The sequence below is a fragment of the Paramisgurnus dabryanus genome, chromosome 16 (assembly GCF_030506205.2).
Source record: "Paramisgurnus dabryanus chromosome 16, PD_genome_1.1, whole genome shotgun sequence".
In the NCBI taxonomy this organism is placed as follows: domain Eukaryota; kingdom Metazoa; phylum Chordata; class Actinopteri; order Cypriniformes; family Cobitidae; genus Paramisgurnus; species Paramisgurnus dabryanus.
Window position 1 is genome coordinate 27,737,271 of NC_133352.1, and position 15,171 is coordinate 27,752,441.

Consider the following 15,171-nt stretch of genomic DNA (forward strand, 5'->3'; position numbering starts at 1 on the left):
TTGACCACTAAATGATATCAAAATATGAATTGTTTTAAGATTTTAGATGACCATTATGATGTATATGTATGCTTTTTACAGCCTCAAAATGCTGATCACCAATGGCTTTACAAAGTTAGGAACTCAGATTGTGTTTAAGTGAAAAAAGGAAGCCATATACATCTGGATAGCATGAACGTGTATAAATCATGGGGGAATTAAAATTTTCTAGTGAATGAGCATTAAGGGCCAATATTAAACCATCTATAATACTGATCTACAACATTGTATGAGTCTTATAAGTGGACAAACTGAATGACAAGAGAAACATCTAAACACAATCCCTGATTAATGATGGCTTATGCTAATCATAACAAAGCTGATATAAAGATGAATAGAGGTCAGAGAAAGGTCCTATTAATACTGATTAGTATGTATCTGTTTATGTGGAAATGACTTTACTGACATTTTCTGCAATAACAACAACAAAATCTAATCCACCTTGCGATGAACTGGCTGCTGATGTTTGACTGTACATTTTCAAATGAGGATTCATTAAAACCTGTCATGCTCTCCCAGCAAGTCCAAGTGCACAGACTAAAGCAAAAACTACAGGAACAGATTATGGCCAGAGGACTTCTTTAGAACTGGCAAACGCATCAACTAGATGGTTTGTATTATTTCCCTGTTGCTGCCTGGAAATACTGTAAAAATATTTTTGGAGTGCACTGCAGACCATCTCTGTTTTGTTTTTAAAATGTGCAATGCACTCTGTACCCTTGGGAAAGTTTGTTTGCTTTACACAGAAATTGTGAGAGAACACATGCGGCTAATCAGACAAATATTTTTGGATTTTCCAATTGGTTGATTCTAATTAACATCAAGAAACAGAAATCTGTTTGTGAAGATTTTCATAGCCTACTTTTATTAATAATAAAATCCTGCAAAATACTATAAATAGGGCAAAATATATTATTATAGCTCTAAATCTGACCCAAAGCGATGAATGCGCTAAGGCCTGGAGGCTCATTCCTGCTGGCAATATTGGTGAGCAATGAAAGATTGCAATTACATGCAAACTCCCTCATGCACTGTGGATATAAAGACAGTGCAGTACATTTTATTGATTTATTATATGTTTACTTGTTTATATATGCTCTAAAAATGGGATAGTTCAACCAAAAATGAAAATTCTGTAAATTACTTAACATTAAATTCATGTTGCATATCTATTTGTTCAAATTATCCAATCAAAAGTCTTACATAGTATTCTTTATTCCAGTAAGTCTTTTAATCAGTTTGGTTATGACATTTTTTTCAGAATATCTTCGTTGGAGTTCATTAGAACAAAGAAATGTATAAAGGTTTGTAAAAACATGAGAGTAAGTAAATGATGACAGAATTTTCATTTTTGGGTGAACTATCCCTTTAAAGGAAAAGGCTGGTTGCTGCTTAAACTAGTCTTAAACTTAAGGGGGTCACACACTGGACGCGCAGCTCAGCGCCGTTCTACAAAAATCTAACACATTGTTTTCCATAGGCACACCGATGCCGACAGGTGGCGCCTGTCCGTGGCGCCCAGCTTTGACTCAGGAAGTTGCTCAAATCCCTGTCGCGTCACAGAGCGCCACTCACATAGTTTAACATTAAATAGCATCATATATGTCCCAAATCATTAACGATTAACATTGGCTGCTAACGTATATTTTGCATTTTTTAATAGACGCTATCTGACTAAGCACGCACTATTTAATGTGCACTTCTGGTTTACGATACCTCCGATTTGTCCTAGAAGCGCTCGAAGCGGCACTGAGCTGCGCGTTCGGTGTGCGACCCAAGAGTGGTCATAATAACATTCAACTGATCATTAAAAGGTAGATTGACCTAAATCAGCCCTAGCTAATTGCTAGTTGTAGGGTGCTATGATTTCCGCAATGTGGAAAATGCAGATGGAATCATGGAATTTCCAGCATAAAAATGGAATTTAATGTCAAAGAATGTGGCAAATTTAGCATTAAGTCATTTTTAAAACCCATTTTTAAATGCTAGTTTTTGTTTCATTAATCAGTAAGTGACAGAAACGCGCAAAAACATTTTCTTTTTGTGTAATGTTGAACGTAAAGAAGTTTGTCAGACTTCCAGCCACAGCTCACTACAAAATTTAAATTCTGTCTTTATCAATTTTTTGTGTTTATATGGGCACATAATGACATGAGGATAAGTAAATATTGTCAGAATCTTTCTGGATGAACTATTTCTCTAAGTTCAGCCCATATGGGATGACTGTGTAAAGCTTTGCAAATTCTAGAGCTATGTGTGTACAATCCTAAATGTTTCAATGACACATCTGCATTACAGATCAAAAGATATACCAGTTCCAGATGGACAAGCCCTGGGGGGCTTAGAAAGAGTCTAGCATACATAGAAAGCCTGATAAGCTCTTCGTACGTCATTCTCGCATTTCTCTGGCATCTCCCATGTTCCCTATCCTAAATTCTGTTTTTGTTCCTCCCATCTTTTGTAAATTGAAGCCCTCCTTGCTTATATTCGTACTGAGACTTTCATTAGTATCACATAATCTCTCGCCACTGATGTTCTTGCTCTGTCCTCACAGAACCCCACTGGTTTCCCCAGCTGCCCCGGGTTTGATGCTCTTATGATGTTGAAACAACTTCTCCTTCATTTTCAGCCAGGATACCCACTCACCTTTTCCACAGGTCAACAACTTCACAACCATATGCCCGTGACATTCTAGTGTTACTTGAAAATGTCCCAGTAGTAACCTTTATAAGGGTCACTTTGCAGACGGAGGGATTCTGCCTCCATTTAAATTAAAGTACTATACTATAAGGGAATCAAATTATCCTTGATCCTTTTAGATTAAAGTCTTCAATGTACATACTGTAGCTTTACGAACACTAAACTTCCTCCCCAGTCCAAAAAGACCATTTACTGAAACTAATGCCCTGGAAATGCCCTGTATTCATGTCGTCAAAAAGCGAAACACTGACATATGGCCACATACATATGCATAATTTAATTATTAGTCACAAAAAAGAAAGTATATAGTATTATCTATATCTACTACACTATTGTGTAAAAGTCTTAGGCCACCAACACCAGACTTGTTGTTTTAGAAGTTGTAATGTCCATCCATATTTATTTTTCAATCTATTTTATTAAGATACAAACAGAAAATACAGGAAATATGTACACAAAATAAATAAAAAAATTTTTTGGAAACTAAATGTCTTCTTCAACAAACAACAAATCTAATTCTGGCATGGTGGCCTAAGACTTTTGCACAGTACTATATATCTATATCTATCTATCTAGATAGATAAAAATTAGTGCATATTAGTACCTCAATGTTCCATATTGGTACCAAATATATACATATCTGGGGCCGTATTCACAAAGAATTTAAGGCTAAAAGTAGCTCCTAACTGGCGAATTTAGGAGCAACTCCTAAAAATACTGGGCGTGTCACTCCTAAATTTAGGACTCCTAATTTTTTTCACTAAGAGTAATTCACAAAGCATTTTAGCCCTAAAAGTAGCACCTAAGTCTGAGACAGCTTAAAAGAAGTCGAGAGGACTCCTAACTCACTAAGACCTATTCTCAAAGGATCTTAAAATGTCTTAGGTGCTGATCCTCTTTAACATGGACAGTTTCACCAACTCAAAAGCATTGCACATACTTTTTTGCGGTCCGACTTGCGGGCGGGTTAGTTGAAAACGTTGGTTGGGTGCCGGTTGTTTTGTACATTGACCCGCGTATCATTGTCTCGCATGTCTCACGCTTAGTTTTGCTTGATATCTCAGTGCCGAATTTCCCTTTTATAACGTTTCTTTTTTTCCAGCACCAACTGGAACAGCAGCAGTAACTGATCCTGCATCCAGTTGGGCTTTCTTTTCCGTTTTGGCGAGTTCATAATCCACCGTCATTTATTTATTACATTAGGATTCTTCAATATGGGCAACATTTCCTTGCTTTAAGTAGTCAATTTAGGCTAATAGGATGTCAATTAATCAAGCAAGTGTTAATTCAATGTCGTTTTTTATTATTAGGCAATTGGCGGTTTTCATTTGGGTATTAGGCTACCTTGATTCAATTTAATTTCATTCACGACTTTTCTTAAATATATGCATTTCGATGGCATTACTATTATTATTTTGAGTAGGACACAGACATATTTCGATGTTGTAATTCCATGATTTGGTGCGTCTGTGTTATGTTACACATGACAGCCCTGTCATCTAACAACCAATCACCGTGGTCATTGCGAGGCAGCTCGTGCATGAGAATTGACGTCATCCGTAGCAACGAAGACTCACTCTTAGTTTAGGAGTTATCCTTTTTCCTTACTAAAAGTAGGTCTGAAAGGCGTTGTGAATAACTTTTAAGAGAAAACTCCTAGCTAAAATCAATTTAGGAGTACTCTTAGTGGTAAGATAAAATGCTTTGTGAATACGGCCCCTGAACCATAATGATATATATATTTAAAAAGAAAAAACATGCCGCAAGATCAAGGATTTTTGCCCAAAACAATCATAAAAAACTCCATGTTTTTCTGGAAGGACAGATTTTTGGACCTATTTATAGGGTATTATTCCCAGTGACATTCTTTATGCAGGCTGTTTTCATATGAGTCTTATGCATAAAATAGACTAAATAGTTTAAAGGGTCAGAGAGATGGTGAAAATTTAAATATAGGTGCGAATCTCCACAAACAATTATAAGCGGATATAAAAAATATGCTCATGTCTGGTTTGTATAAAGTCAACGTCTTTGTGAGCAATTGCTTTAATTCAGCTACAAGAATTTGTTGTATAATCGAGGACCATATAACTTAGTATTATTGCCACTCATTCAGTGCATTGTTATCTCTCTCTCTCTCTCACAGTTTAGGCGTTTGTTTTCTTCGCTAGAGTGAGAAATCCAACCCACACATATTGGCAAGAAAAAGATGTGTGTCTGTGCGTGTCAGGAAGTCAACAGCTCTTCTAAAAATAAGTATTTCATTCAGACGCTATAGCAGCATTTCTTTCTCCCCAACCACCTGGCAGAACATAACACCTGAAGGGTTTGCTGTCTGATATCCCGCAATGCTTTGCTAATATGAGGCAGCAGGGGACACCGTTCACTGGAATTTAAATGTAAATGCGAACGCTACATTAGCAGCAGGAACAGTTTAGATATGACATAATCTTTACAGCTCTGGAAAAGACTCAACATAATGAAAAATCTGAAATACTACAAATAGACTATTATGAAACAGAATGGAAATCAGAGTTCATTTTTAATCAAATAAACTTTAGTTATACTGTGTAACAAGACTTTCTCTAACAATCACTATTTAATAGTGAAATACTAAATAGCTAATACCACTTTCTATGTCAACATCTCAATGTCACCAGACAGATTGAAATCCTGCTAAAGCAGTCTTGTGAACTGGCTGCCAACTAAAACCTCAGGTAAAGCACACCAGAGGTGACTGAGGATGTGTGTGCGTATGTATACCAGAGGTGACTGAGGATGTGTGTGCGTATGTATGTGTGTGTGTGTCTACATTGACTAGTGTGGACGGGCAAGAATTAGGGAAGCTACAAGCAACACTGTGCTTAAGCACATCAAAAGAGCAATGCATACACAGTCCAACTTAAAGATAACAGCTTGTAAATTACATTTTGGTCACGACATGCTGTAAAGGGCTAAGCTCAGACAAGAATGTTTAAGCTATAGTCATATACTTGAAGATATGGCTGGAGTTTAGTTTTTCTATCATCTTTTTAAAAGATGATTTTTAAGCATGTTTTTCAGATGCTTTTGCAAATGCAGGTTAAAATTGTAGTAAATTATATTACATTGCATCACGTTTAAGCATTTGGCAGAAGCTTTTATCCAAGCTACCTATTGTGCATTTACAAGGTATACAATTTATCATTATGTGTATCTCTGATCGAACCCACATCCTTTTGGATTGTAATGCATTGAAAAAATTAATACTGTATTTTGTAAAAAAAAATTGTCAAACCCTCATGGATATAAGTGAGGGGTGTGCTTAAATTGATTTCCTATAGCTCAGAGGAACAGTGCATGCACTGCAAATCACTTTGGATGACAGCGCCAAATGCATTAACGTAATGTATTTAATTCATTAGAAAAATTGGATTTTTTGGATGGTAAGAAATATAGGGTTATAGAGAGTAGAGCCCGACCGATAAAGGATTTTGAAGGCCGATACCGATACAAATGTTTGTTGGTTTTAAAATCCGATATTTCGATATATCGGCTGATTTTCCCCCCAGAAACGCGCAACAAAACAGATTTCCCTAACATTTGTTATTTGTAGTTATTTATGAGTTTTAACTAAAATAATATGATAATGGATTTTAAAAAGAAATTTGTTTCTTTTATTGTCACAACAGAACATCAAAATATATTAAAGTTCTGATAAATAAAATGTATAAAAATACAAACTTAAGATATGAAACGTAAAAGCCTTTTAACAAAAACACAAAAACAACAACAACCAAATCAAAGTTACCAGTTTTAAAAGACTTGGTTCATAAATATAACTTTAAATAGGACTGGAGACAAATTCTGTTGTCTGTTCTGATAAATAACAACAACAGCAAAATATAAATTGCTGATCACTTGACTCAGGCAGTGGCAAGACGCCTAAATCTGGACCCCACCAGCAGCTACTGGTTCAGAGCGCTCTGTCAAAAACACCAACATTGAGGAAATCTAATGAAGACTGTTTCGTCCGTTTTCTTTTAATATTCATTTATCGGCCATTATGAATGCCAATACCGATAGTTTGTAAAAAGCCTTATATCGGCCAATAATATCGGCCTGCCGATATATCGGTCGGGCTCTAATAGAGAGTACAGTGTTACACTATGATTGCTGTCAGTAGGGCACGGGCTATAGGAGGTTTTCCAGTTGGGTTGAAGAGACCTCAGGAAGTTTTGTGACATGTACTAGCCTTAGGTCTATCACAGTCACGCAGAAGTCATGAAACATGTGACAGTGGGACAAACCAAACGCTATCAGCATCTCTGACATCATCCTCAAACATTGATAATACTTATTAAATTCAAATATGTGGGATATATTTTACAGATTCCCATACAAAAACTTTCATGGCCTGGTGTTTACTGGAAACCGCTACTGTGCATCTTTAATTCATACTGTACTGTACATTGTAAAAAACATATCAGTATATGTTTTTACGTAACTTTAACTTTAAATTAAGCTAAGCAATTTCAACTTGTTTATATAAGACATGGTTTAGAGGAGTGAAATATAGAAAGGTTTTCACTTCCCCTCAGTTCAGCATGGGGAGCAAAAAGCAAGCTGGCAGTCCAGAGACATGCCATCTGTGATAAACACTAGTGCTCCATCTTCAGTCACCCTGCTGGCACAAAATATATTAAACCTTGGCATGGACATCAAGTGACAAACTTATAACAGCTATTCCTGTATAGCTCAAATCATGGGCTTGATTCATGAGGAATACACAAAAATGCCCCAAAATATTATTTCCAATTTTTTCTATACTATTTAAAAACTCTTCACACATGCGCTCGCCATGCACTAATTTCCAAGTTAAAACTGTATAATATAATCTCCCTATATACAAAACATGTGCATACACATAAATACATACTTGAAGTAAACTATTAAGAACTACACTAATGTTGCATTTACACCAGACAAGGTGGAGGCGGCAAAAATTCGCTATTCGGGCGTAGTTGGACGCTTGAATATTTGAGTTTACTCGCTTAATTCGCGCGTGAAATTCTAGTCATCCTGGATTGGTTAATGTGGCGTGGAAATTCGCCAAAGTTCCGATTTTTCAACTCGCGCCTTTCCAGTGGCAACGCGTGCCATTCGCGCCGTGCCTAGCTTGCGTACCGCGCCGCAGGATGCCTTATCGTTTTTTTTTTTTGCATTGACTTAACATGTAAATCACTTGCGCTTGCCGCCTCTACCGCGTCTGGTGTGAACCCTGCATAAGGGGCAGTGTCCCAGAGAGGGTTTAGATTAATCCAGGACTCGCCCTTAGTTATATTAGGATATTTAAGTAGTTTTTACAAACATACCACCAGACCTGGAAATCAGCTGAATGGATTCCAAAACGTTAAGAATCTCTAGAAGAGCTGGAAAATGAGCACTTTTAAAAAAAAGTGGAGTGTCTCCAGCAGCCACCAGTACTTCCAAAAGCATACAGTTTTACTGACTCGTATCTTTGATATACAGTAATACACCCCAATCCAAAAAGCTACCTTTTTAAATGACATAAAAGTTCAATATCCTTGCATGAAAAGTTGTTTAATAAAAAATCTATTAAACACTGCACTTCTCCTGCTATCACACCTCATCTGCACTACAGCATTCAGACATATGTAGGCCAATGGGAGAACCTCCTCACCCTCGCTTGGATACTGTTATGTTGCCCTGACAACCGCCTCTACTGCATCTCTCTCAGATGGATTGAGTCAGGCCTTTTACCTGCATAGTTAGTTTTTAATAAACTGTACAATTAAACAGTGTTTACACTACAATTGTCCTTTTTGGATTTATTCAAGATGTAAGATAATAATAAACATTTATTTCTTATTAAAAAACAGATACAATTTTTATGGTGACACCAGTGGTGCAGAAATGACAAATTTAGTCTTTAAAGACGATAGCAGTAAAGACAAAGAACTGCTTCAGGGGTGCAAAATGAGATAAAACTCATGGTTGAGAAAACAGGGAAAGATAGCAAAGGTTGTGCTCAGGACAGCATGGGCAATAGCAGAGAACAAAGAGATGCTTAGGGGTATTTCAAGGCAATATGACTGTGTGAAACCTTATATCTTCAAACTGTGTAATTAATAGGACATTACCCAGGTCAACCTCCCCAGAAGGCTGTGATCTCAATGACCAATTCTGTAGGTCTAAAGACACTAAAACTGATTCATGAAGGCACACAGGGATAAAGATCTTTGTTATATGTAGTTCCCCACATTCCAATATCCTGAAGTAACCGTTGTGCCATTACATTCACTTTTCATAGTTTGTTCAGATATGCATATTAAAGGATACCGTATAAGGATGTCTCACTGGTGGTGTTATGTGGGTTATGAAAAGCTGAAAACGCATGCTAAGAAATGAAAAATGGCACAAACTTATGTATTCAGAGAATAAATGAGATTGAAACCGAGTTATGATGAGCGGTTTGGTCTTTGCAGCTGTACGACTGTCTCTTTCCCTGTATATCAAATAGAGTGGGTTGGATTATCATACTGGAATCCTGTCAAACAGCTTTAATTCATCTAATTAATTTGCCAACAGGCTACAGCTGTGGCTATTTTTTTCATAATGAAGATAAAGGAAAGGAAAAGGACAACTGCTCTCGGATAAATGTGTGTAGAAGGCAACATGGATAAGCACTCTTAAAACAGTGCCATTTTGGGCTGTATGGTTGCATAATGAACATCACAATTCTGTTTTATAAAAGGTTTTTGTAGTGAATAAAGATTTCAGACTAAAAAGGTGAGAATGAAATGGTTCTTCTATAAGATTGGTTCTTTGAGTCGTCCCAAAATGGTTCTTCTGTGGCATCGCATGAAGACCTTTTGTAGTACCACTTACTTTTAAGAATAGGGATGTTGGGGTAGATTTAGATATTTAATCAGACACATTAAAATAAAGAAGTACTATACTGTAACCAGTTTGAAGCTCAACTTGTAGCCAAAGCATAAAGTCAATGTCAAGCAATGCCTTTAAAGAGTAACTAAACACTAAACCAACTTTTTTTAGTTAATGATCTGTAAGAATGAGGCTTTATTAGTGCTGTTCATTGATTTGAGTAATTTTTTTTGACATTTGGATATAAAGTGTTTCAATTAGGCATGGGCCGATTACCGGCTTCAAGGTATACCGAGGTTTTAAACAGTCAAGGTTTCAAAACCACTGAAATATTCTGTGATACCGTCTCCAAGGTATGAGCTGTGTTTATACAAAATTCATTAAATCATTAAGTCATGTGATTGATTTGATGTTTACATTTAATATACATTACAAAAATATTATATATTTTTTGAAAGCATATTATAATTTAAAGGCTTTATTTTTACCTGGCATTTAAAAAATAACACATTTTAGTGTTGCAATGGCAAAACCGTAACACCGTGAAACCGTGGTATTTTTGCTAAAGGTTATCATACCGCCAGAATCTTATACCGGCCCATGCCTAGTTTCAATACTACAATATATGGTGTAAAAACGTCTGATTGCTGCCCTCTTCAGGTTGAACGGTGGCTACTGCAGTTGAATTTTCCCATTGGATGTTGGGTCCAAATAATGACTCGTGACGAAAGCAGGTTCAAGCTCACCACGCCCTTGTTACGATCTCACCACACACTTGATACGAGCTTAGTTCGTCCCCTCTATCTTCGTTGGGATCTGCCCACTTTACTTGCATTTTTCAAATATTGCCAGTGGGTGGAGTCAGGCTCTGACCAGGGGTTTAGTTACGCTTTAAAGAACCATTCTGATTCTCACAAAAAAGCCCAATAAGTCAAAGGTTCTTAATATAACCATTCTTACTTTTATATAGTCTGTAAAACCTTTTTCCACTACAAAGAAATTATTGTACAACAGAAAATTTTTCTGGATGTTCAAGGTCCTTTATGACAGTGGTTCTCAAACTTTACGGCGTGTGTACGGTGCATTGCTTTGTAGCCCCCCAAAAAAATTTTTATGACATAAAATATTCTTAAACTTAAAATTTGAATTAAACTAAACTTTAAACGGCACTCAAAAACGGCATATTTTTGCTCACACCTATAAAGTGGCAATTTTAACAGGTTATAATAAATTATCTATATGTTATTTTGAGCTAATGTGTCCACATGTGTACTCTGGGGACACCAAAGATTTATTTGACATCTTAAAAAAGTCTTGTGACATGTCCCCTTTAAATTATACAATGCAGTGCTGTTGGTTTGTAGCCTCAAGGGGATCGCACACCGGCTGCTCAGCGCCTCGCCGTTCTAAAAATTCGAACACATTGTTTTCTATGAGTATACGTACAACGGTGCCGCCAGGTGGGGCCTGTCCGCGCCGCCCAGCTGTGACTCAGGAAGTTGCTCAAATCCCTGTCGCGCCACACAGCGCCACTCACATAGTTTAACATTAAATAACATCATATTCGTCCCAAATCATTAAGGATTAACATTGGCTGCTAATGTATATTTTGCATTTTGAAGTAGACGCTATCTGACAAAGCTCGCCCTATTTAATGTGCACTTCCGGTTTACAATACCTCCGAGTTGTCCTAGACGCGACTCGACTCGGCGCGACGCTGAGCTGCGTGGCTAGTGTGCCATCCCCTTTATTTGTCTGCAGTTAGGGGGCATGCACACCAAAACTTTTAAACGCGGCTGAAAACGCCTGGACAACGCCGAATGCCAGCTGTTTTTCAGCTGAGTGCCAGCTTTCTTCAGCTAAGCGCTTTGGTAGCTCTGATATGTCAGCTGTGAGACGATTGGTTGCTGTGATACTTGTCCCGCCTTTCCTCCACTGTGATTGGACGGCCGCGTGAGAACTGACATTGATGAGCGGAGCTTTTCATTCAAAGTTGAATATTTTTCAACTCTTGGCCCTGAGCACGGAGAAACCGCCAACCGCGGAAAAAACGCAGATCGCCGGTTTTCAGCACGGAAGAAAACCGCTAGCTGCTGGCTTTTTGGAAAAATGCAGAGCTTCCATTGGAAACAATTGAAAACATGCGCCGGCCGCGGGCGTAAAAGCGTTGGTGTGCACGCCCCCCTTAAATATCACAGAAATAATTTAAAAAATTTATTTTATAATGTCATAAAACTGCTCCCCCCAACACCATCTTGCTGCCCCATTGCCCCTTTATTTTGAACCTTTTGAACCTTTATTTTTAAGATCCTATTGAAACTACACTACACATCTTCACGGCTAAGTAATTGGCAGATTTTTTTGTTGATTACACAATGTCCACCTGTGGCAGACTGGAAAATAAAAGCATAGCAACATATGGCAATCCAGATTAGTGTTTTAGCTCATTAGGAGGGTGACTCAAAGGGTCACAATCCTAATCTCAAGATTTACCCAATAATGATGGACACAGTGTTGTACAATGATACACACTAGTCAAATTTAACCCCAACCTCCACTAACACCTTCTAACCCAGCTTTCTCAAACGAGGTCCACTCTTAGAAATAAAGGTGCAACAAAAAGTGAAGCTGTAGAAGAACCATTGGTTCCCCAACGAACCATTTAGTTAGGTTCCTAAAAAACTACTTTCTTAAATTTTTATAATTTTTATAAAGTAAGAATTTTATAGTATTTTTGAAACAAAAAAGGTTCTTTGGATGTTAAAGGTTCTTTATGGAACCATACGGTTGAAATGGTTCTCCTATGGCATCGTATAGCACCTTTATTTTGTGGAGGGTCTTCCAAGGGGGCTTGAAGATGACCAAAAGTATTTTAAATAATACAAATTAATTAAGCTAAATGAACCCTGTCTGATGATGATATGATGGATGCAGCTAACAGCAAAAGAAACACCTGTCGCAGGTGATCAGAAGTTGAGCTCACCTTCAGGAAACGGGTTAGGCTGAACCACGAAGAGGAACGCGTGCATCATGTTAAATAAAATCCCAATGGCTCCCGGCTCGTAATAAGCGACAGTTTCGTAAACTCCAGCGGGAACGAAGCCGAAATTCAAAGTTGTCCTCGTTGGACCCGGAGGAGCACCGGACTGTCGCTCCTGGAGTTCACCGGACGTCAAGCCCCAGCACAGAAAGATCAGTCCCGTCTTCCACAACATGGTTACGTCTGGTGTTAAAGAAAATCCGACTGAAGCAGATCTCGCAAGTTAATGTATTATAAGGTAAAAACAAGCCAGAGGAAAACACTCTACCGTGATAGAGAGGAGATTGAAAGAAATAGACCGAAGGTCTCAAGTCCTGCTGTCCGGCGAACGGTTCATGATAATGATCCTCCGCGGTGAGCGGCTCAGTCAGTCAGTCGGCCGGTGATAATAAGAAGTGGGATGAGAGAAGGTTTAGGTGAACGTACCCTCAGTGTGGATGTGTGTGCATAGCCTCCTCATCTTGTCTTAATGCTCCAGAGCTCCGCCTGTCGGCTGTTGATGACACTGCGCATCGAGTGTTGTGATTTAAACTGTTAGCTAACAAAACCTGTTAGTTGACAAAAACTGTTATCTAACAGTAAATACTGTTTGCGAAGACTTGTGAAAATATGTCAAATTTATGTCCTCAAAATGTACTTCATAACTAAAATGGCTCTGCAATATGCTGTTATTGCTTATCAAAACAGAATTTCTCTCATTAGAAATCACCATGGTAACCACGCAGCGGCAGAACAGGTGAAACATCATTTCTGTCAAACTATGTCCATCTTTATGATGCTACTGTACACTTCAAAAACAAAACAGGTCTAAAAGGCACTAAAAGTAGTTCACTGGCTCGTAATCATAGGGGAACAGTCACGAAATCCAGATTTAGAAGGTGTCCAGCATCAGAATTTTTAAAAAGCCCGTGAAGCCCGTTTTTTTTTTGCACATATCAGATTAAGGTCTGAACTTACTTATTATTTTTAGAGGAATTAAAAATATTTCCCATATAATTATTTAAATTTTTTAGATTATAATCAAAAAATATCATTACCGCAACATGATTTTACATTAAATATATGCATTTACAAACTCATGTTTCGGTAATGACAACTAAAAAGTTGTCTAATTTTAACTTTAATCTGGAGAGAAAAAATAAGAACTGCTTATCTGGTAGCCATCTTGAGTGTCACAATCAATTATTCCCTTCCAACATTTAATTTTTTTTGGAAAATGTTAGTTCCTTGAGGGCTTAAGCAATGATTGAAAATGTTGCGGAGGATGAGAAAATTGATCTTGGACACATTTATATTCCTTATTATTGTCTCTACATTTACCAATGATCACCAATACTACAGTTTCTTTTCTGTAAATGTTTATATTATAAAATGCACTGAAGCTTTTTATTTTTTAGATTTTTTAATTATAAATATTTCCATGTCAAAGACCCCAAATCCAGTCATGGATACATTGCGGTAATGAAAATGTTCCCCTTAAATGTGGAAAAAAACAACAAAATTGGTTTGTATGATATCATTTGAAATCATGTGCAAAATAGTACATGAAGAGATGTGGAGCAATCAACACTCATGGCTCTTCACAGGTGCTATACTATGGTGTTCGTGGGTCAAAAATTTCTGTACATCATGTCTTACAAACACACCCCTAACCATTCACACAGAAATCAGAGAGAAATGTTAATCCAGAAACATGTCAAAATCACAAACACAAGTGTTTTAGGAAGCAGCTGAGGTAGAAAATGTGAGAGCAGTTGTTATGTAAGCAACAAACAAACAAGTAGGACATTCATTTCAAACTATTTCACCTTGTTTAGCTTTTCACTTGGTATCATCTCTGATCAAATAAGTTCACCCACTGAGTGGGTTTGGATGTCTAACATGACTCATTTTCTTATATTTTATTAAACTAAGCCTTTCAAAGAGAAAAAGAAGTACAGATGTAAGAACAGGAGATGTACCTTGTAAATACGCAACTTGATAAAGTAAGTGTTCATACTGCCATAAAATGTAAAATTTGTTTACACTTTAAAAAAGATTTGTTGTTTCAACTTAAATTAAGTAAATGTTCCTGCTCCCTTGAAATTTTGAGTTAATTTAACTTTATAACTAATAGGCTATTAGTTGACTCAACATTTTTGTGTTGTTTTTTTAAAGGCAGCACGAACACTTACTTTTTTAAGTTGAAACAAGAAATCTTTTATTTTTATAATGTAAAGAAATTTCCAATAAAATTTATTGTGTGCTTTATATTGAAAAAAATGAAACACGTCTGTCATCTGAATCTGTCATCAAAATCTAATCTAATTCCACATTTTGTTTAATAACAGTCAGTCAGTTCAGTCAGTCCTCTTTGTCACCCGTTTCTTTGCAGGTTCAGTAGGGCATGAATGGCTGTGATTAAAGTCTGGCTACAATACAATAAGACATTAACACAGGGCAACTGGCACATAATAATTTCTCCACCGTCTTCATGGAAACAACTGCTTAATTCACAAAGAATG

At 37.1% G+C, this 15,171-nt stretch overlaps 1 protein-coding gene across 16 annotated transcripts in view; it reads right to left on the reverse strand.

Annotated features, from left to right (window-relative positions):
- Window positions 1-13,122, reverse strand: part of prom1a (prominin 1a) — a 53,576-nt gene extending 40,454 nt beyond the window's left edge. For 15 of the 16 annotated variants that reach the window (XM_065273958.2, XM_065273966.2, XM_065273963.2 and 12 more), the window contains exon 1: window positions 12,611-13,122. In XM_065273958.2, coding sequence (XP_065130030.2) covers window positions 12,611-12,842 — 232 coding nt within the window. In that variant the 5' untranslated portion in view covers window positions 12,843-13,122. The remainder of the gene's footprint in view (window positions 1-12,610) is intronic. The other variant, XM_065273957.2, reaches the window with a different exon arrangement.
- Window positions 13,123-15,171: the final 2,049 nt, after the last annotated feature.